The 25,156-nt window shown below is 34.9% G+C and overlaps 1 protein-coding gene across 2 annotated transcripts in view; it reads right to left on the bottom strand.

Moving 5' to 3' along the window:
• SLC26A7 (solute carrier family 26 member 7) overlaps positions 1-25,156 on the bottom strand; it is a 445,736-nt gene that overhangs the window by 42,281 nt on the left and 378,299 nt on the right. For both annotated transcript variants that reach the window (XM_033125821.1, XM_033125820.1), the window contains 4 exons: positions 23,941-24,036; positions 6,481-6,587; positions 5,397-5,463; positions 217-354 (listed from right to left, as the gene is read on the bottom strand). In XM_033125821.1, coding sequence (XP_032981712.1) covers positions 217-354; positions 5,397-5,463; positions 6,481-6,587; positions 23,941-24,036 — 408 coding nt within the window. The remainder of the gene's footprint in view (positions 1-216; positions 355-5,396; positions 5,464-6,480; positions 6,588-23,940; positions 24,037-25,156) is intronic.

Here is a 25,156-nt window from a genome sequence, read left to right as displayed (position 1 = left end):
CTAGTCCATTAGTATATGTTGAATGAGTGAATGAACAAATGAATAAAAAAATAAGCAAACAAGTAAGACCTAACTGTAAGAAACAAATAAAAGGCATAATATAAGGTTTTGCTGAGGGGAATGCTTTTATAATGTATTATATTTACGTGATATACTTTTCAGTACCATGATGTAAGATTACCTATAGCATGACGTAATCATGAAAGTTAATCCTACCTTGCTGATATCATCAGTTGGTTGGTTGCTGGCATTTTCTTTTTGGATTATGTTCATTAGATCAGTATGAAACTTCTTTGTATTCAGAAAAATAAGTGGGTTGTTTATTGAGATAATTTTCACCAGCTGCAGGCTTTCCTTTAGGAGAAAAAAAATAGACTCAGAGTCTTGAATAAAATAAAAAAAGATAACTCTATTCAATGAGTCTAAATCTTACAAGCCCAAATGTCATTCAATCATGGAAGCAATCTCTTAACTGACATTTTAATTATTAAAATTGATTTAGAAAACTTAATACACTATCATGTTTTTAGGGAAATATGTACTACCTCTTTACTAAGAAACATTAACGACAATGAGATGAGCCTGAAGCTTTGGGTTTGGGGGAGGTAAACAGCCTAGCATACCCAAAGACTACCAGAAAGTTTTATCCTTCCAAAAGTATCCTTTCCACTGTCTAAACATTAAAAATTCATTTATTTAACCATCAGTATTTTTTAAACTGAAAATATGTCCTAAATGTTCAAACTGTGAGTCATTTACTTCATAATGATATAGCTTTCCTTTGGCTGGAATATAACCTTACAAGTGACTCATAGTCCTAACTGGGAGAAAGAAACCTAGAGGTAGTATCAGAAATGTAATTTCACTTTGGAAAGTTCTAGGTTACACTGGATTGCCAGTATGTAGGCAAGGTATGCAGAAAAAGAGAAGGAAAAGTTTCAGTACAAAGCTATCTGCTTTGGCTATTTGCCCAAGTCTTCCTGTCAGCAACTGGTGGCATGCAACTAAATATTTCTTCTCCATGACCTTTGGGGCAGGGGTCAGACCTGAAAGTTGAGAGAATGGTATTTTCTATGAAATAACTCCTTACCAATGAAATAAAACAATACTCCTTCAGGCCTTAGTATTCACATAAAAGACACAGAGAATGGTGAAGCATATAGGGAGAGAAAGAAATATAAAAGTAAAGATTAAGTATGTGAATTTCGGCAATTCATTTAACTCCTTTCAGTTTTCTTATATTTAAAATTAGGTAATTATTTAAACTAGATAATCTCATAAAGTTCCTATAGCTACATAACTGATTATACTCTAGAAAGTAAGGAGATTGGCTACAAAAAACTCAAGAAAACAAAAAGCTTTAAGTTACCAAACCAACTTTTAATCAAGAGTAAATCTTTTTTTAAAATCTTTTACAAACCAAAAATAAAACAATTCTTTAGCCTGTCACATTTGGTTATCACAAAACTCCACATCTTAGATCAACCCCACTAATCATACCACATGATTGTGCCAATATATTGTTGTAAGTTAAGATAATATATATTTTTCAAATGTCTCCTTAAAAATGTGTCCACTGTGCAAGAAACCAATTCTACTGGCATTCCATAACCATTGGACTTAATTACTAATAACAATACAGTCTCATTATCTGTGATTAAAAAAAACAAACTGCTGATCAACATGATGGAGTAGATAAATGCTGTGATTGCCTCCCCCAAAAACCATATCACAATTACAACTAAATTACAAAACAACCATCACTGAGAACCACCTGAAGACTAGCTGAACAGAAGTCGTATATTAAGGATATACAGAAGAATCCAAGTTGAGACTGGTAGGAGGTGGAGACTTGGAATAGGACAGTCCTATACCCACATGTGGTGGATAAAAATCAGGAGGGATATTTTGGTTTTGGAGGTCCCGCCTGAGGAGTGACAGGCCTCAGCCCCACAGCGGGCTCTCCAGCCCAGGGTTCCAGTGAATTCCCAATAACTCTGCCTAAGAAAACCAGCAGGATTATGGTTTGAGGGGATTGTGGCACAGTAGAGACAGAGGTCTGCTGTAGACCCAGGAATTCCTCTTAATGGGTTCAGGCACAGATTCACTCACTGATGGAATCACTCATTCTGAGCTCCAGCACTAGGGCAACAGATCAAAAAGTACCAGGAACATATGGGGAGGAACTGAATTATCAGCTTCAGGATGAAGGTTGGAGAGGCAACTTTTCTCCCAGACAGAAGTTCTGGGAAACACCATTTCTCCTTTGTTGAGACCTACCCCTACCCAGCCTACAGATGCAGATGGTCTCCATATCTGAATCTCCATCATTTGGGCTAATACCATTCATTTCTTCATCAACTTGGCTAATACCATTCATTTCTTCCTGGTGACTACCTGAGACTCTGACTCACCCAACTTGTGGACTCACCCAAGACACTTCCAGTGGCTTTTCCATACAAATGGTCTATCTTGGCTCATGCTGTAGAGTTTATTAAAATATCTCAAAGGTTCACAAACCCCAAACAAGCCATGACTGGCTTCATTGTACCAAATACCCATTGCTGAGCAGCCCCAAGCCCAGCACTAGTGACAGCCAGCTCAGTTTACACTCCCAGGCACCTCTAATACCAGCACAAGTGGCAACCATCTTTCAGATCACTGTAGCTCATACCAGGTGGCCTTGGGCAGAGTACAGGCAATAGCTAAACTAGACCTGCACCAGAGCCCTGCCCAAGAGACTCCAGAACCAACACACCCAGTGACCAGCTTCAGACCACATCAACCACTTCTAAAACAGCAGACTCAGAAGGCACCAGAGTTCCACTAGAGTGAATCCTGCTCCATTGGGACAGCCCCTGCACAATAGCTCCTCCACTATAGTTATGGCCAGTCCTCTCAACCAATAAGCTTGAGGGTCAATCCCTCCCACTGATGTGTTAACAACAATCAAGGCCTAACTACAACAGGAAGGCACACACAACCCACACAGGAGATATACCTGGAGAATCTAGGTCAAGTGACCAGGAAAAATGAGCTACTGGGCCCAAAAGAGCACCTACTACCTAAGGTCACTCTACTAAAACCAGGATACATTGCTGTACCTAATACATAGCTGTACCTAATACATAGAAACAAACACATGGAGGAAGCCAAAATGAGGAGACAAAGAAACATGTCCCAAATGAAAGAACAGAACAAATCTCCTGAAAAAGAACTAAACAAAATATGGACAAGCAATCTACCAGATGCAGAGTTCAAAACACTGCTTATATGATGCTCAATGATATCAGGGAGAACTTCAACAAAGAGTTGGCAAATATTTAAAAAAAAAAAACAGTCAAAATGAAGAACACAGTAACTGAAATAAAGAACACATTAGATGGAATCAGCAGTAGATTAAATGAAGTTGAATCAGTGAGAAGATAAGGTAGTAGAAAACACCCAATCAGAGCAGGAAAAACAAAAAAAGAATAAAAAAATAATGAGGATAGTTTTAAAGGGCCTCTGGGACAACATCAAGCATACCAACATTTGCATCATACTAGTACCAGAAGGAGAAAAGGGAGAGCAAGTAACTGAAAACCTATTTGAAGAAATAATGACAGAAAATTTACCTAACCTGGTGAAGAAAATAGATATACAAGCCCAGGAAGCAGAGTCCCACACAAGATGATCCCAACGAGGCCCACACCAAGACACATCATAAATAAGACGTCAACGGTTAAAGATAAAGAGAGAATCTTAAAAGCAGTAAGAGAGAAACAGTTGTCTACAAGAAAGCTCCCATAAGACTGTCAGTTGATTTCTCAATGGGAATTTTGCAGGCCTGAAGGGATTGGAAGGAAACAATCAAAGGGATGAAAAGCAAGGACTTACAACCAAGATTATTCTACCCAGCAAAGCTATCAATTAGAATCGAAGGATAGCTAAAGAGCTTACCAGACAAGAAAAAGCTAAAGGAGTTCAAAATCACAAAACCAGTATTATAAGAAATGTTAAAGGGACTTCTTTAAGAAGAAAAAAATAAAAAATACAAATAATAAAATGTAAATTTCTATTAACAATTACTTCAAATGTAAATGGATTACATGCTCTAATCAAAAGACATAGGGTGGCTGAATAGATTTAAAAAAAAGGCCCTTACATGTGCTGCGTACAAAAGGCTCACTTCAGAGCCAAAGACACACACAGACTGAAATAAATTGATGAGCAAAGTTATTTCATGAAAATGGAAACAAACAAACCAAATGAATCTTCGATAGTAATACTTATACCAGACAAAATAGACTTCAAAATAAAGGCTATAACAAGAGACAAAAAAAGACCCAGTAATCCCATTCTGGGTATGTACCTGAAGAAACTCAAAACACTACTTCAAAGGGACATGTGCATCCATATGTTAATTGCAGCATTATATACAATAGCCAAGATATGGGAGTAAGCTAAGTGTCTTTCAACATGGATAAAAAGAAATGGCACACATGTACAATGGAATATTACTCAGCCATAAAAAAACAATGAAATCTTCCTTCTGCAACAACATGGATGGATCTAGAGGGTATTATTATGCTAAGTGAAGTAAGTCAGACAAAGACAAAAGCCATATGATTTCATTTATACGTGGAATTTAAAGAACAAAATAAATGAACAAACTAAACAGAAACAAACTCATAGACACACAGAACATTTTGATGGTTGCCAGATAGGAGAGTCATTGGAGGATGGGTGAAGGGGGAAGAGGCTTAATTGGTACAAATTGGTAGTTATAAAATAGCCACGGAGATGTAAACTATAGCATAGGAAATATAGTCAATAATTTTATATGGTAACAACTTTATATGGTGTCAGGTGAGTACTAGATATATTGGGGTGACCACTTCCTAAGTTATATAAATGTCTAATCACTATGTTGTACAGTTGAAACTAATATAATATTGCATGTCAACTGTAATTGAAAAATAAAAAATATTATAAAAAATAATACCATGATCTGACTTTGCCTTTTTCCTTTTCCTATTCCCTATTTTCTCCATCATTTAATTTGCAATAGTCTATTTGCTTAGTTTAACTGTTTTATGGAACTTAGTAATAGAAGACGTTTCCAAAAACCTGAGTCAATCTGACCCATGGTTTTACTGGGGACTATAGTTCTATGATACACGGTATTGTCTCATTGAATGCTAATACAAGACTTTTGTTGTTGTCTATTGATTTGTTGCATGTTAATTGCTATATGCTTGGTGGTCACATATATACCATTAAAGTTCATACTACTTAAAAATACAATTATCATGTTTTTAAACTTCATAATTTATCTGTTTCTAGTGATATCTTAAAACGATCTGATCCACAAAAATTATTAATTACAGAAAGAAAAAGGAAACTAAACTTACAACATCCACTTCTGTCTTCACTTTAAATTCCATTTCTTTCATGTTTTTCATACTCAGAGTCTTTGTTCTAGAATTAAGGCAAATGGAAAATGATATGTCATTTCCTAATCACTACATTAACCATGAAATAAAGACGATGTCATTTTATCTTGTCAATTGGAACATATTTAAAATAGTTTAGATCTTATATCCCATTTGTTTATAAAACACTAGTAAATGTGTATCTCTCTGGGATCCCCAAGAATAGAAGGTAACAACAGAGACATCTAATTAGAGATTTTAAAATGTAATTTACCTCATTTGGGCTCCCAGCTACCGTATATCTAAGCTACAAGAGGTGAATTGACAAAGAAAGTTATAGGAGAGAAGGTTACAGAATATACAGTATTTGAGAAAATCTTATTTTCGGGGAAGGAAATAAAGAGGGAATCAATGGCAAGATAGGACCAGATAATGATGAATCTACATAGTTAGATTCTGTAAAGGTAAAACTTAATTTTTTAAAAAGAATATATCATTTAACAAAGAATTTCAATGAAAGGATGAGAAGTGAGTAAAACCCCTATAGGATGATGCACACTGGGAAAACAGAAAAAGAATTGGTCAAAACAGGGGAATGGTTCACAGATGTTCAGTAAAAAGACAAAAAAAAAGAAATTATCTAGGAAAAGTACATTGATAGATTAATATGACTTCTGAAAAATCAAATTTGCTCAAGTTATTTAATTCTCCAAATGATTACATTGTTATATGGTATGTATTTCATTGGATGCTATATCGCTTCACTTAATGAAAAATAGCTCTGTGATGCAGTGTATAGTAATGGGGTTAATTTATTCACTTTAATAGATTTCATATATTCTGTTTTATAGTGCTGACAAAATAATTCTCTTGATTAAGACCTACATTATCATATACCATATGTGGATAAAACCATTTTTGTCTCCAATTCTCTAATACCAAATGTTAATAAAACATAAAATTGTAGTACTATATATTCCACAGAAGTAAAAGTAACTTGCAATACCAAATATTGTTTATACTGCTGTGTCAGTATAAACAGAGCATTTAAATAAGATCTTACCTTGGGAAGCGACCAATCATAATAGCTATGGTACAGAGAACACCATATAGCAGTCCCACATTGGCAGCAAAACATATTGTAAATACATATGTACTGACCCATATGCCCTGAAAGAGAAACAAACAAAAAACCCACAGAAAATGTGGGTCCTTTGTTATTCTCTTCTTTCTCATGATTGCTAAATTACTCAAAATTTTATTCTACAACATTCCTGTGACCAAATCTCTCAGCAAGAATATATTATTTAAGAACTGATAAACAAAAGACCAGGAACACAGAAACAAATCAAACTCTCACTAGCAGAGATGGAAAAAGACATATATTTTTATTTCTAGACACTACCAACCCTTAGTTCAACCCCCAATAAACACTTTAAGATCTGTAAATAGTTGGTTGATGTTTATGGTTTGAAAGTATGCCATAATTTTCCATGTTTTCTCATTTAATGTAGTAATATTGTAAGCAACTGTTTGCAGGTTTTTGGTCATTCCCAACAAAGTTATGTTTTCTAGTAATAGAATTTCTATAAAAAGAACTAATGTAGTTTATTACTACATAAGACATAAAGCCTAATGTTAAAATGATTGACACTAACAACATCATCAAAGCTACTTTTAAATCAACAACTACAAAGATGATGATGATATATATATGTATATCTACATATAGATATCTATATATATATATATTTTTTTTTTTTACGAGAGGCCACTTGTAAAATTGTGAAAGCTAAAAAATTAGGACCAACTTAGTTCTTGGGAATAGCTCTTAAGAATAGTTTTTTTTGTTTTGTTTTTCACATAAGTTTGAAACAAATGTTTTCAAAGGGCATTGTTTTACTTGAAATGCTTTTCCTTTGTATTATTTATCTACACTGAGTTTAAGTAGTTCTTAATGATGGGTTATTTTCAAAAGCTAAGCCCTTGGAAGCAAATGGAGGGATTTTTAGCATAAAATTCCTTTTGATATAGAAGAAACAAACATTCCAGAGTAAAAGAGAAAATATAGTTTAAGTGCTCTCATGTTAAGATCCATCACCTACAAATATAATGCTAAGTTAGTACTAATTATTACATCATCCTTAGCTTGTCTTATTTTTTCTCTATTCAAGTGATAGACAGTTATTTGAATCTTCTATTTGTACACAGTATTTTTTTCCCTAATGTATTACAATATACTTCATCATATACAAAATAAGGTTGCAAGTGTTTGATCACTACTTCAACTTGCCATGATTGCTCTGTTCTCACTCATTCCCTAATGCTGACTTAACCTGCATGGGGGTGGCAGAATAAGACCTCTGCAAAAACTTTCTAAGTCCAATTTCACCTGGCCAACCTGTATAATTTGATATTGTATAGAAAATGGAAGATTCTGATCCCTGCCATTCTAAAAACCACAGAGCCTGGAGGCCATGATTCTTCAGAGCAAAAATTTTGATACCACCTGGTTTTACTTTTAAAGCATATTTACTCTCCCACAACATCATTTATTGTAAGCTAGACTTATTTCCCAGGGCTACGTTTATATCATTGAAAAAAGAATATCAAGTGGAAATTAATAATGCAGACCAGTAATTTCATTAGAACATGTCCCAACACTATTCTGTAACAATTCCTATTAGCGATCCAAATGCTGGTTGTCACAGTTATAAGGAATTAGTTAGCTCCTTGTCCCCTATTTTTTTTCGTTATGTTTTTCTACTTGATCACTTCCCTATTTTGTACTCACAGTTCCTAAACATAACCTAACCCCAAAGTTGACATGAATTAGGGAAAATATAAACCCTTGCTCCTTACATTAAATGCATCAGTGTAAAGCATAATTTAGCAGGGACTCAATCACTTCCCTTCTCCCTGATCCATCTGTTAGCCTATCCTTTTTGGTGTTGATCCATATTATTAAATTTCTGTAGATCTGACTTTTATACCCACTGTTCAGTTAGAGTCCGTGAGTCAGGCTTCTGTTTGAATCTTTATTTCCTCATTACCTTAAAGAGGGTTTAGATCTACAACTGAAAGTAAAATAATTAGTAAATCGTAAAAATTTTTTTGTAGTTAAAGTTTATTGGGGTGACAATTGTTTGTTAGTAAAGTTACATAGATTTCAGGTGTACAACTCTGCAATACATCATCTATATATCACATTGTGTGTTTACCACCCAGAGTCAGTTCTCTTTTCATTACCATATATTGGGTCCCCTTTATCCTTATCAATCACTCCCCTCTACCCTTACCATCTGGTAACCACTAAACTATTGTCTGTGTCTGTGAGTTTTTGTTTCTTCATTTGTTTGTCTTATTCTTTTGTTGTTTTCAGTTTTATATACCACATATCAGTGAAATCATATGGTTCTCGAATTTTTCTGTCTGACTTTTTTCGCTCAGCATAATAATCTCAAGATCCATCCAAGTTGTCGCAAATGGTATCATTTCATCTTTTCTTATGCCAGAATAATATTCCATTGTGTATATATACCACAACTTCTTAATCCAATCATCTATCAAAGGAGCTGCAATGAACATTGGAGCACATATATCTTTACAGATAAATGTTTTCAGATTTCGGGAGGAACCTCCACACTGCCATCGCGGCTGCATCAATCTGTATTCCCACCAACAGTGTATGAGTGTTCCTTTTACTCCACAGCCTCTCCAACACTTGCTATTATTTGTCTTGTTGATGATAGCCACTCTAACCAGTGTTAAGTAATATCTCATTGTGATTTTTATTTGCATTCCTCTGATGATTGTGATGTTGAACATTTTTTATATGTCTATTGGCCATCTGTATGTCCTCTTTGGAGAAATATCTCTTCAGGTCTTCTGCCCAGTTTTTAATTGGATTGTTTGTTTTTTTTCTTGTTGTTGAGTTGTATGAGTTCCTTATATATTTTGGATATTAGCCCCTTATAAAAGACGGTGTTTGCAAAAATCTCCCATTTGGTTGGTTGCCTCTTTATTTTGTTGATGGTTTCTTTTGCTGTGCAGAAGCTTTTCAGTTTGACATAGTCCCATTCATTTATTTTAGCTTTATCTTCCTTTGCCTTTGGAGTCTAATTCTTAAAATGCTCTTTGAATCCACAGTCCATAATTTTAGTACCTATGTTTTCTTCTATGCATTTTATTGTTTCAGGTCTTATGTTTAGGTCTTTGATCCATTTTGATTTAATTTTGGTACATGGTGACAGATAGCAGTCTAGTTTCATTTGTTTGCACATGGCTTTCCAATTCTCCCAGCACCATTTATTGAAGAGGCTGTCTTTTCTCCATGGTATGTTTTTGGCTTCTGTGTTGAAAATTATCTGTCCATATTTATGTGAGTTTCTTTCTGGGTTCTCAATTCTATCTATACTCAGGAAAGTGACAGGACTGTCCCCTATCACCTCTGCTTTCCCACATAGTATTGGAAGCGCTAACCAGAGCAATCAGGCAAGAGAAAGAAATAAAAGGCATCTAAATTGGGAGCATTTTGCATACGACATGATGCTGCTATATATAGAAAACCCTAAACACTCCACCAAAAAGCTATTAGAAACAATAAACAAATACAGTAAAGTTGCCAGCTACAAAATCAATGTACAAAAGTCCATTGCATTCCTATATATTAACAACAAAATCTCAGAAAAAGAAATAAAAAAATCCAATTCCTTCGTAATTGCAACAAAAAGCATAAAATACCTAGGAATAAACTTAACCAAGGATGCGAAAAACTTATATACTGAAAAAATATAAGACATTTTAAAAAGAAATTGAATAAGATGCAAAGAAATGAAAAGACATTCCGTGATTGTGGAGTGGAAGAATCAACATAGTTAAAATGGCCATATTACTCAAAGCAATATTCAGATTGAATGCAATCCCTATCAAAATCCCAATGACATTTTTCAAAGAAATACAACAAAAAAATCATCAGATTTGTATACAACCACAGAAGACCCCAAATAGCCAAAGCAATCCTAAGTAAAAAGAACAATGCTGGAGTTATCACGCACCCTGATTTCAGCTTGTACTACAGGGCAACAATAATCAAAACAATCGAAAATTGGCAGAGAAACAGACACATAGACCAATGGAATAAACTGTAAAATTTTCAAAGGAATAAAAATTTCTGTTTTTTTATGTGATTTCTGCTTACATAACTTTCTAAACTTTCAACTTTCAAAATTTTAGACACACACACACACACCTTTGGTAATTTTATTTACATATTTTAGGTTTATTCTATTTGTTGAGTCATCTGGACATATTCTGTCTACTGGGTAATATAGCCTGTATCCGGAAAAGTCTGTGCAATAGTCTCACTGTAAATGCTGTGCTCAAATCAGTCCCTTAGCAACTAAGAGACATACCTGTCAACTTCAACCATAGGAGGCCATTGTCAACCCAATGTCACATTTAATCCTAATGCATATGCTATATTCATTCACCTTCCTCAGTCTTACTTTTTGCCCACATCATACTACTATTTATTCCAACTTTTCAACTACCACTTCTGAACTATTAAACCATTTTTCAAACTGTCTACCAAACATCTTCAAACTTAGTATGTCCAAATGCAAACTCATTGACAGCAGCCCAAACTCTGTCTTTCCTCCAGTGTTCTCTTTTAGTTAAAACACTAATATTCTTCAAGACACTACAATCAGAAACCTTGAAATTCTATGTTACTATTTCTCCTTTTTCATCTACTTGTCCAATCGTTTACCAAGTTTTATCAATTATTAATAAAGAAAAGTTTTGAAACCACACTTTTTTCCAATTCATTGATAATATTCTAGTTCACACTTTACTGTAGTCCCTTCGATAATTCTGAGAGCCTCCTACTTAACTACCAACTTTTGATATCAGCAGTGTAATCTATTTTGCATACTACTGTCAGAATCACCTTTCTAAGGTATAGGTTTAAAGATAAGATTTAGATACTATATTAAAGATATTTTTACTCCACTCCTCTCTATTAAAAAATCCAGCAAAAGTTATTTTTTTAAATGAATATATATGGATTTAAGGTCCAAGATAATGGAATAGTTAAATGCTATGCCTCCTACTTCCCAGGATCACATTAAAATTACAACTAAATTAAAGAACAATCAACCTCAAGAATCATCTGAACATTAGCTGAATGGAACCCCTATAAATTAAGATAAAAAGAAGAGGCCACATGGAGACTAATCAAAGAGGCAGAGACGTGAAACACATTTATCCCAAACCCACAGGTAGTGGTTGAGCACCAGGAGAGACAACTCAGTGGTGGAGGCTCCCCCCTGAAGATAGATGGGTCCCATTCCCACACCAGTCTCCCCAGCCCAGGAGTCCTGTACTGGAAAGAGGAGACCCCATATCAGGCAGGAAAAATCAATGAGAACTCTGTCCACCTTTCCCAGTGAGACGGAAGGCAGCTCCTCTTAAAGAGCCCACATACAAACTCATTTGCAAACACTCATGTGGGCTACAGTGGAGGAGCCAGTGGAGGAGCTTGAGTGGAGGGGCCACTCAAGAGGTGTCAGAGAAATACAGGGAAAGATTTAGTTGTGAGGCTTCAGGAGGAACATCCGTCATTGGCCCTATGTGGAGCCCACCTCATGTGCAGCCTACAGGAGGGCTCCATCTTTTCTGTGTTGAACCCTTCCCCAAAGGGCCAAATCTGAGACTGCATTGATGTGATAAAAACCATGCATGAGCACCACCCTGGTGACTCCTTGGGCCCTGCCCTATCACCAGAGGCACTCTGGTGCTGTATCACCAGAGGCAATCTCGGCTCGTGGGTGGCCAAACCTGCCTCATAAGTTTTGGAAGTCTTTCACAGCAGCAGATGGCCCATGACAGTCTGGGAATGGGCAGTCAGCCACAGGTGATGCTGTAGTCTCTCTTGGATGGACCTTGGGAATCTGTAGACCTGAGATGAGCAGTGACTGGTTTTAGTGTTCTCAGTGAATTTTTGCAAAGTGGTCACAGGCCAGGCACTGCCCTGAGGTGACTGCAATGGCTGGCTGCAGTGTTTTCAGAGCATTTTGAGGAATCATCACAGGCTCAGCACTGGTACAAAACCTGAATCTACATTAACTTTGTAAAAACCACCACCCACACCATGTGATTCTCTGGGTTCCTCCTAGCTAGCGCTGTATTTCCTGGGTCACTCTCCACACCTGGTCAACCAGCCCAAACCACGCACCTAGCAAGGCCCTTTCAGCAGCTAACACTTATGGGTAGTTGACAGGTGTCAACAAGCCTTGGGGTGGGGGAGGTGATAGGATTTTTGCTAAGCAGCCAGCCTTGATTCGTAGCAAGGCCACTTCCACATGCCTCCACATTCACCAAAAGCAGAAACCAACCACAAATATCTTTGTAGTTACTACCAAATAGCCACAGGCCTGTCACAGGCAAGGCTGAAATTACCTGAATAGGAACCCCTCCAAAGAGACACTAGAAACAACATACACAGAGGCTGGCTTCAGACCACAACAGAGCACTGCCCAATTAGTTCCACAAGCAGAACACCCAAAGGGTGGTCTCAACAGACACAAGAGCCTGCTGAAGTGAATCCCCCTCTAAGGGGTAAGCTACCACACAACAGCTTATACACGATAGGCATAGCCAGTCAGCCTAAAAGTCAATCCCATCCACTGACACAACAAAAGCAATCAAGGCTCACATGAAACGGGAATACAAGGGACCCTCCTGGAACACAGGTACAGGTGATCAAGAATACTGTGCCACTGGACCAAACAGGACATATATATTACATAAGGCCACCTGGCAAAAACTGAGAATCATAGGATATCTACCTAATACATAGAAGTAAAGACAAGGAAGCAGCCAGAATGAGAAAACAAAGGAACATGACCCACATAAAAGAACAGGAGAAAACTCCAGAAAAAAGAACTAAATAAAATGAAGGCTACCAGAGACAGAGTTTAAAACACTGGTTATAAAAATGCTTAAAGAACTTAGAACTTCAACAAATATATAGTAAGCATAAAGAAGGAAATAGAAACCATAAAAAAAGAACCAGTTAAAAATAAAGAATACAATAACTGAAATGAAGAATACACTAGAAGGAATCAACAGCAGATTAGATGAAGCACATGATTGAATCAGTGATTTAGAAGACAAGATAGCAGAAAACACTTAATTGGAATAATAAAAAGAAAAATGAATAAAAAAATATAGTTTAAGGAACCTTTGGGAAAACATCAACAATAACAACATTCACAGCATAATAGTATGAGAAGGTTGAGATTGAGAACCTATTAAAAAAATAATGACTGAAAAGTTCCCTAACTTGTCAAAGGAAATAAACATAAAGCACAAGAATTACAGAGGCCCAAACAATATTTACCCAACCAACCCCATACCAAGACGCATTATAATTAAAATGGCAAAGGTTGAAGACAAAGAGAAAATACTAAAAGAAGCAAGAGAAAAAAAACTAGTTACTTACAAAGAACCTCCCATAGTACTACCAGCTGATTTCTCAACAGAAACTTTGCAGGACAGAAGGGAGTGACAGGAAATATTCAAAGTGATGAAGAGCAAGAGCCTACAAAACTACTCTACCCAGCAAGGCTATCCTTTCAAAATGAAAGAGAGATAAAGAGTTTCCCAGATGAGAAAGAGCTAAAAGAAATAATTACCACCAAGTCAGTATTACAAAAATGTTTTTAAAAACCCTTCTTTATGAAGAAGGGGGAAGGCAAACAAACAAGCAAAAGAAGATTAAAATTATTAATAAAAAATGTCAATAACTATGTACCTATCAATAATCACTTTAAATGTAAATGGATTAGATGTTCCAATCAAACGACATAAGGTAGCTGAATAAATAAGAAAACAAGACCCATTCTATATTGTCAGATTTAAAGACATATGTAGATTGAAAGTAAAGGGATGGAGAAAGATATTTCATAAAAATGAAAACAGTATAAAAGCTGTTATACTTATATCAGACAAAATAGACTGATAAGAGACAAAGAAAGACATTATATAACAATAAAGGGATAAATCCAAGAAAAGTACATAAGCCTAGTAAACAAATATTGACTGACATAAGATAAAACTCAGCAGTTACACATTCATAGTACCGGACTTTAACACCTCAGTGACACCAATAGACAGATCTTCCAGACAGAATCACCAAGGAAACAGAGGCCTTAAATGACACAGTAGACCAGATGGATTTCATTGATATTTTTAGAGCATTGCACCCCAAAGCAGAAGAACATACATTCTTTTTATTTTTTAATTAAAGTTTACTGGGGGTGGCAATTGTTAGTAAAGTTACATAAATTTCAGTTATACAATTCTGTATTACATTCTCTATAAATCACATTGTGTGTTCTCCACCCAGAGTCAGTTCTCCTTTCATCACCATATATTTGATCTCCTTTACCCTCATCTACCACCCCCTACCCCATTTACCCTCTGGTAACTACTAAACTATTGTCTGTGTCTGTGAGTTTTTGTTTTTCATTAGCTTGTCTTCTTCTTTTGTTGTTTTTGGTTTATATACCACATATCAGTGAAATCATATGGTTCTCTATTTTTTCTTCTTTTCAAGTGCACATGAAACATTTTCCAAAATGGAAAAATGTTAAGCCACAGAATAAGTCTCAATAAATTTAAGAAAATAGAAACCATATCAAGCGTCTTCTCTGACTACAATGGTATGAAAAAACAAATCATTTCCAAGAAAAAACAACTGAAAATAACAGAAACACATAGAGGCTAAATAATAAATGGGTCAATAATGAGATCAAGGAAGAAATCAAAAGATACCTTGAGATAAATAAAAATGAAAATACAATGAACCAAAATATACAGGACACAGTGAAAGCAGTCTTAAGAGGGAAACCTATAGCCTACCTCAATAAGAAAAATCTGGGGGAAAAAAACCAGTCTAACTTTACACCTAAGGGAACTAGCAAAAGAAGAGCAAACAAAGCCCAAAGTGAGCACAAGGAAGGAAATAATAAAGATCTGAGTGGAAATAAAAGAAATAGAAACTACAAAAAAAATACAAAAGATCAATGAAATTAATAACTGCATTTCTGAAAAGATAAACAGAATGGAGTAAGCTTTAATCAGATTCAACAAGAAGAAACAAAAAGAGAGAGGACCCATATAAATAAAATCAGAAATGAAAGAGAAGAGACCATGGACAACACAGAAACGCAGAAAATTTTAGGAGATTACTACGACCAACTATATGCCAACAAATTGGACAATCTGGAAGAAATGGATACAATCTTTCAAGGCTGAATCAAGAAGACACAAAAAGTATGAACAGACTGATTACTATTAATGAAATCGAATCAATAATCAAGTTCCCAACAAACAAAACTCCTGGATCAGAAGAGTTCACAGGTGAATTTTACCAAGCATTCAAAAAAGAATTAACACCTATTCTTCTCAAACTATTCCAAAAATTTCAAGAGAAGTCTCGCAAACTCATTTTACAAGGCAACTATTACCCTAATTTCAAAAGCAGACGACAACACAAAAAAAGAAAACTATAGACCAATACTCTAAATAAACATAAATGCAAAATCCTCAAGTAAATACTAGCAAATCAAATTCAGCAACATATTGAAAAGATCATACACCATGATCAAGTGGGGTTTATTCCTGATATGCCATGTTTGTTCAATACCTGCAAATCAATTCATGTGATACACCACACAGACAAAATGAAAAATAAAAATATTACGGTCATATCAATGGATGCAGGAAAAACATTGGACAAAATCCAGCATCCATTTATAATAAAAACTTTCAGCAAGGTGGGAATAGAAGGAACATATCTCGACATAATAAAGGCAATGTACGAAAAACCCACACCTAACATCATGCTCATTGGGGAAAAGCTGAAAGCATTTTACTTAAAATCAGGGACAAGAAAGAAATGTCCACTTTCACCACTTCAGCATAGTACTGGAAGTCCTAGACATAGCAACAAGAAAAAGACATAAAAGGTATCCACATTGGAAAAGAAGAAGTAAAACTGTCATTATTTGCAGTTACTATAGAAGAGAACTCCAAAGATGCCACCAAAAATCTAGTAGATCTGATAAATGAATTTAGTAAAGTAGCAGGACACAAAACTAATATTCAGAAAATTGTTGTATTTTTATACACAAATAATGAACTATCACACAGAGAAATTAAAAAACAACCCTATTTACAACTGTATCAAAAACTAAACTAAAATACCTAGGAATAAATTTTAACTATGGAAATAAAAGACCTATGCTCAGAAAATTATAAGACACTGAAGAGAGAAATTAAAGAAGACACAAATAAAAGGAAGCATATAAAATACTCGTGCATAGAAAGAATAATATAGTTAAAATGTCCATACTACCCAAAGCAATCTATGGATTCAATGCAATCCTTACCAGAATACCTATGATATTTTACACAGACTTAGAACAAATAATCCTAAAATTTGTAGGGAGCCATAAAAGACCCAAAATAGTCACAGCAATCATGAGAAAGAAGAACAAAGCTGGAGATATCATGCTACCTGATATCAAACTATACTGCAAGCCTATAGCAATCAGAACAGCATGATATTGGCATAAAAACAGACACATAAATCAATGGAACAGAACAGAGAGCTCAGAAATAAATCCATGCCTATATGGTCATTTAATCTATGACAAAGAAAGTAAGAATATACATCCGGGTAAAGAAACTCTTTTTAATAAATGGTGCTGGGAAAACTGAACAGATACATGCAGAAAAATGAAACCTGACCACCTTCTTACTCCATACACAAGAATAAACACAAAATAGATTAAAGACTTAAATGTAAGACCTCTATGAAACCATAAAACTCCTATGAAATATAGAAAGCAAAATCTCAGACCTTATCCTTAGTAGTATTTTTATTGACATATATCCTTGGGCAAGGGAAACAAAACAAAAAGTAAACAAATGGAACTACATTAGATTAAAAATTTTGTGCACAGCAAAGGAAACCATCAACAAAACAAAAAGACAGTCTACAGAATGGAAGAAGATATTTGCCGATGATACATCTGATAGAAGTTAATATCTAAAATTTATATATATATATATAATTATAATATATATAAATATAGTTGCCAACTCATATATATATAAATATATATATGCCAACTCATACAACTCAAAACCAAAAAAACTAAACAATACAATTAAAAGACGGGCTGAGACCTGAATAGACATTTCTCCAAAGAGGACATACAGATGGCCAATAGACATATGATAAGATGTTCAATGTCACTAATCATCAGAAAAGTACAAATAAAAACCACAATGAATTATCACTTCACACCTGTCAGAATGGCCATTATCAATAAGTCAACAAACAACAAATGTTGGTGAGCACGTGGAGAAAAGAGAACCCTCGAGCACTATTGGTGGGATTGCAAATTGGTGCAGCCACTACTAAAAACAGTATAGAGGTAAAAAAAAAAAAAGGAGAGAGAGAGAGAGAGAGAAAGGAAGAAAGGAAGGAAGAAAACAGTGTAGCGGTTCCTCAAATAATTAAAAATAGAATTACCTTATGACCCAGCAATTCCACTCCTGGGTATTTATCCAAAGAAATTCAAAACACTAATTCAAAACGATATATGCACCCCTGTGTTTACTGCAGCACTACATACAATAGCCAAGATATGGCAACAACAAAAATGCCCATTAATAGATAATTTCATAAAGAAGAGGTGGTACATATATACAATGGAGTATTACTTGGCCATGAAAAAGAATGAAATCCTACCATTTGCAACAACATATATGAACCTAGAAGGTATTATGTTCAGGGAAATAAGTCAAACTGAGAAAGACAAGTACCATATAATCTAACTTACTTGTGGAATCTAAACAACAGAATAAATGAACAAAAAACCCAGAAATGGACTCATAGATACAATGAACAAACTGATGCTTGCTAGATGGGAGGGGATTTGGGGGATGAATTAGAAAGATGAAGGGATTAGGAAGTACAAATTGGTAGTCACAAAATATTTACAGAGACTTAAAATACAGTATGGCGAATATAGTCAATAATATTGTAAAAACTATGTGTACTGTCAGATAAGTACTAGACTTATGGGAAATATCACTTCATAAATTCTATACATGTCTAAGATATATAGTATATCAATGTATACTGTACATTGGAAGCTAATATAAAATAATATTGAATGTTAACTATAATTTAAAAATTGTTATGGGATATAAAGTATGGCATAGGGAATATAGTCAATAATATTGTAATAACTATGTATAGTGTCAGATGGGTAATAGACTTATTAGGGTTATCACTTTGTGAGGTATATAAATGTGTAATCACTATGTTGTTTTATACACATGAAACTAAAATAAAATTAAAATTAATATATACGGAGGAAAATCCAGCCTCAATGAAAGAAGAACATGGTCACAATCCCTAAGTACAAAATACGAGGTATGACAATCAAGCTCATGAACTCATTCTAGAAAAAGTTACACACTTCATTGCTGAATATCACTATAGTCAACTTTGCAGTACTCTCCTTGAGAAGCTATATTCTGATGCCAGTACCTAGTCCATGCTTCAATGCAATTTTGGAACTCGTTTTCTGGAATGGCCATCAGAGCTGTCATTGTATTAAATTTGATGTCCTGAATGTCATCAAAAGGCCTCCTTTCAACATTTCCATTATCTTTGGGTAAAGAAAGAAGTCATTGGCGGCCAGGTCAGGTGAGTAGGGAGTGTGTTCCAATACAGTTATTTGTATGCTGGCTAAAAATTCCCTCACAGACAGTGCCATGTGAGCTGGTGCATCGTCCTGATGCACGAGCCATGAACTATTGGCAAAAAGTTCAAGTCGTTTTCATCTAACTTTTTTCACGCAGCCTTTTCAACACTTCCAAACAGTAAACTTGGTTAACTGTTTGTCCAGCTGGTACAAATTCATAATGAATAATCCCTCTGATATCAAAAAAGTTAGCATTATCATTTTGACTTTTGATTTGGACTGATGAAATTATTTTTGGTCATGGAGAATTGGCTGACTTCCATTGTGCACTTTGAGGCTTTGTTTCAGGGTAGTATTGGTACACACACGTTTCATCACCAGGGATAATATGGCCCAAAATATCATCTTGCCTCTCCAAAGGCCTTGGCAAACCTCGAGTCTCCTTTGCTTTTGTTCATCGGTGAGCTCCTTTGAGACCATTTTTGCACACACCTTTCTCATGCCAAGATTTTCAGTTAAGATTTTCCTGTTTTTCTATTGATGTTTACTTTGTCTGCTATGTTTCTCACAGTTAACTGATGATTTTGTTGCACAATTCGATGAAGTTTTGCGATGTTTTTGTCAGTTCTGCTCTTTACTAGCCGCCCTGACCTCTCTTCATCATTCTCTCCTCTCAAAAAATCATGTAATCCATTTGTACACTGCTCTTTTCTTCATGGCATTATCCCCATAAACTTGGACTTACATGTCCCTGATTTCAATTCCACTCTTGTCAAGTTTAACAAGAAATTTAATGTTTTTTCATTTCTCTAATTCAAGCTCAGACATTCTCGTGATAGCACACAAAAACACGCAACAACAATAACAAATGTCACCCAGCAAGACACTGCCACATGTCGACATAAGCACAGCTGTGAGACACTGATGTACCAAGGTAATCAAACCTTACTGAACTATTTTCTACAGTGCTGCCAATGTAAGGGCATGGTGGCCAGTTTGCAAACTTAATTGTCATTCCTCGTATGGTGTAGACTTGCCAAATACTGTGAAATTTGGAAGATATCAAGGAAGATACTGAAAACCAACAAATTTATCCTCAAAGTTCAATTAATTCTAGATTTCTCCACGAATGTCACAGTTTTGAAAGATCTATATAATAATTTTCTGATAAGAGCTCTAAGTTCTAGGGCGCAATCATGGGTCACCAGAGGAGGAGAAAATGTACCCACATGTTATCTATTTGATACCATAAAGATGAGCAGTAAAGTGAAATGCCATTTATATTACTTACAACCTAGCTTCAAAGGAGACTGATGGAGGTAAGGCAAAGTGAAGAGTGGAGAGGAGACAGCAATTGTGATATCACCAGAGAGACTATGATTTATGAGATCTTGTTTTACCTAGTAACAAATATTCAGATTATGTACCTAAATCAAAACTGTGGGCTGCTCCACCTCACTTCCTACCTCCTGCCCTCCCCACATTATTATTTATATAATGAAATAATTAGGTTCACTAAAATTCATTATAATCATAAAGGAATCAGAAAGGGACCTAGTCATAGAAATGGGGAGAAGAAAGAAAAAATAATAAAACAGATAGAGGGTAGGTTTAGGTATGTAATAGGCAATATAATCTCGGGGAAAATCCCCGAGAAAGAAAAACTATATTAAAAAAAGAAAAACTGAAAGAGATGAAAAGCAAGCTGGAAGAATTCAGGAAATGGCTTGAATAGAAATAAAAACATTACAGAGGTAAAAGCCTCATTTAAAGCTAAAAAATGGTAAATTGACAATCAGAAATACATAACAAGAGATAGACTGAATAGCCCAGAACAACCACACACACAGAAACCAAAATAATTATGGGAAGATGTACAGATATGAGGAAAAACAAATAAAATTGACAAATACATAATTCATTAAGAAAACAGAACATAGAAGTTCTAACAATTGACTTCACGAACTTGTTGCAACAATGTTGCTAACTTTTTTTGATATCAGAGGGATTATTCATTGTGAATTTGTACCAACTGGACAAACAGTTAACCGAGTTTACTATTTGCAAGTGCTGAAAAGGCTGTGTCAAAAAGTTAGACAAAAACGACCTGAACATTTCTCCAATAATCCATGGTTCTTGCATCACGACAACGCACCAGCAAACACGGCACGGTCTCTGAGGGAGTTTTCAGCCAGTAAACAAATAATTGTATTGGAACACACTTCCCTACTCACCTGATCTGGCCCCCAGTGACTTCTTTCTTTACCCAAAGATAAAGGAAACTTTGAAAGGAAGACCTTTTGAAGACATTCAGGACATCAAGGGTAATATGATCACAGCTCTGATGGACATTCCAGAAAAAGAGTTCCAAAATTGCTTTGAAGGGTGGACTAGGTGCTGGCATCAGTGCATAGATTCCCAAGGGGAGTACTTCGAAGGTGACCACAGTGATTTTCGGCAATGAGGTACGTAGCATTTTTTCTTGTATGAGTTCTCGAACTTAATTGTCAGAGCTTCATATAGATTTGAAAAATATTGAAAGATATATAAAAGAATTTTTGTATGTAATTCTTGATTTTGAGGTCAAAAGGATATGTCACTTTCACAGAAATTTGATACTGGATATTCAACCGAAAGAAATATTCTGAAAATACTACCAAACTTCAAGGGCAAGAAAAAACCTCATTGAGTATCCCTTTAGAAAAACAAACATAAAATAACAAAAATATCATGTCAACATTTGATTTCTCTGCCTTCACTTTCAAGGCCTGAAGATAATGCCAAGTATAAAAAGAAAACAGGTAAATATTTTCACCATGCAGTAACTCAGAAAATATAAACCACATGTGTCTTCTTGAAAAACTACTTGGTGATGACATACAAAAACAAAGAGATGAACAGAAATGAATAACTCAGGATTGAGAACCTCTATTTTAAAAAAATTCAAGATAACCACTAAATGCATTTAAACAATATTATATGTTCTATAACTCAATTAATGATATCATCTTCCTCCAGTGATATTCCTAACTGGAAACATAGAAGTCATTCTAGACGGCTGCAGTGTATATAATGAATTTGGTGGTGAGGGATAACTAATGTGATGTTTTTTGTATTTCCCAAATCTGTTCCCTTCTCTTGAACCTCATGGTCTCAGTTTTGGTTCAAGCCTTCCTCATTTGTTTCCTTGAATTACTAAAGCAGTGATCTAATTGCTCCATACTTCATCAGTTTGATTTATCCTCCTCAATTTACTTAAATGACCTTTCTAATACATAAGTCTTATCCCTATTTCCCCTTTCAGTGATGCCTCACTGCCTTCAATATGAAATTTAGTCTTCTTTGCAGGACACAAGCAGCCTTTTCCAGTCCAACCCATTCTTCACTTTTCCAACCCTATCTATTCCTACTCCCACCATCACACTATATGCTCTACCCATAATTTCCTGGGAAAAATCTATTGTGACGTCTCTCTCCTTCAAATATGTATGTGCTCCCTCTTAAGTGATTAATAAGTTTCTTAGAAATACCTCTATCATAGGATTATCAAATACTTTGTTAATTACGTTTTCAACTTTTTCCATGTGCCATCTCACATATTTCACCTTTTAAACATCACCATCCTCCATTAACTTGATTAATTTTGGCTTGTTGGCCTGCCTGTGGAATACTATTCCTTGAAGTCTCAGTTCATATTTTGGTTCTGTTGTGAGTCTTTCATACCAAGCCAGTCCAAATTAAATGTCTCAGCCTTTATTTTCCCCCATCATTCTACCTGCACTTTTGCTTTTAGGTCATGTTGTAGTATGACTTGCATATTATTAAGCTAGTGTTTTTGGGTCTGCTTCCTATACAAACATAAATATCTGGAGAGGACAAGTTTTTCTTTATTCGTCTTTTCATTACCCATGACACCCAACATTATACTTTGGTAGGAGCTCAATAATATTGAGTCCTAAAAGAAGTATTATGAATGTAGGCACCAGCATAAAGATTCCCCCAAAATCAGAGCAAAGAATTTGAAGGAGGAGAAATACATAGATAAATGCATCTCAGTATGGTAAATATCATAATAGAGCTGAACAGAAGGTACTCATGAAATATTTCATCCATATTGGAGAGGGAAAGAATTCTGGATGTTCTTACATAGATACATTTCTCTAGAACAAGTTATGTTAAACATTTCTGTTAGAAGCCACACTTTAGTTCAGTGTAATTTAATGTGTTGCTGACCATATCTTTTAAACATAATGATTCTCTCAATTAACCTCATATCATAATTCATGAGACATTTTATATTTAAAATGAAAATGGTCACTATTAAGATGTTCACTGTATATTAATGTGGCATACATATCTTAGCAATTAATGCTGGTTTTTCATACATGTTATAAATGGTCACATCTCTATTAGTCTGTACTTCCATTAAAACCTTCACTGCCAACATCAACTTGTAATAGAAATTAGGAACCCCCAATCCACTCATGTTAGTTAGCATTTCTTTAAAAGTTCTCAATTCACCAATCAAAATTTGACAAACTTTCATGTCTGTTTCTTATAGACATTTTATATTTTAACGCTTTTATGAAGATTCTGAAAAAATAAACGCTAATTTGTAAAGTGTGCAAGTCTCAAATTGCTAAAACCGTTTTCTGCAAATGAAATTATAAAATTTATTTTGAAATGTGTTTAAACCAAAGCAGAAAATATTAGGTCAAATTTCTACTTACCCAATTGATTTTATCCACATTCCAATATTTTTTTAAATCCCAGAACTGTATTAGCATTCCCTTCAGACCCACGACAATAATGCTTGCAAGAACACACTAGAAATAAGAAATAGGTTGATGAAGAAGCAAGATAAAGAGTTTAATCTAAATTTAAAACAACAAAGCTATTTTTTATTTATTTCTTTTTTTTCTTAAAGTACCCACTAGAGACAAGCGATCACCATTTAAAAGACTGGAGTAATATTTAGTTTGCTTAGAACTAACCCATTGTACTTCAGGAATATAATATCTTCTTGTTTTATTAAAATTTAATGGGGTGACAATGGTCAACAAAACTACGTAGGTTTCAAGTGTACAAGTGTACATCATCTATATATTGCATTATGTGTTCACCACCCAGAGTCAATTCTCCTTCCATCACCATATATTTGATCCCCTCTTCTACCATTCCTCCTACCCCCCTTACCCTCTGGTAACCACTTAACTGTTGTCTTTGTCTATGAGTTTTAGTTTCTTTATTTGTTTGTCTTGTTCCTTTGTTGCTTTAGGAACATAATATCAATTCTAGAAAATTACAGGGTAAAATTTGTGTAATTCTAAAAAATTAGAAAGAAGGAAAAAGAAAAATAATAATAAAGATAAAGTATTATAATGTTGTATGTCCTCTTAATTTATTATAATTATTCACTTCCATTTGTTTGAAATTTGTTGCAAATATTAAATATTTATATCATGTATTTATTTATAATTGCCTTGTGTACCAACTTTGTGATTTCACCTGAAGATATTTGTAACTCATGAAAAGTGAACTTGTTATTGAAAGACCTTCCAGTGGAAATTATTGAATCTCACTATAGGAATGAAGAATTAGAACAAGAAAGGACTGAAACTGTCTCTGGCTCTCTGAAGACCAAGATCTTAACTGCATAACTTTGGTGCCTCAGGCTTATGAAAGGTAAGGTGAACCACTGATACTAATGTTCTGAGTCACTTTGTAAATATATGCCAAAGGTTGCAAGATATATTTCGTTTCCTACTCCCTTGCCCAGCACACATTTTCTAACAGTCCAGACTCTGATAAAAATTCTTCCCAAGTTTATTTCTTACAGCAAAGATTGCCTAATTCCACCATCCAAATGAGCACAGAATAAATCTAATCCCAAATATGGCATTTTTATACAAAAGCCTAAGAACTGGAAAATAGCTGTGGTGCCCT

This window comes from Rhinolophus ferrumequinum, chromosome 14 (genome assembly GCF_004115265.2).
Source record: "Rhinolophus ferrumequinum isolate MPI-CBG mRhiFer1 chromosome 14, mRhiFer1_v1.p, whole genome shotgun sequence".
NCBI lineage: Eukaryota > Metazoa > Chordata > Mammalia > Chiroptera > Rhinolophidae > Rhinolophus > Rhinolophus ferrumequinum.
Note: the sequence above shows the minus strand (reverse complement) of the source record. Positions and strands in the feature narration are given on the sequence as shown.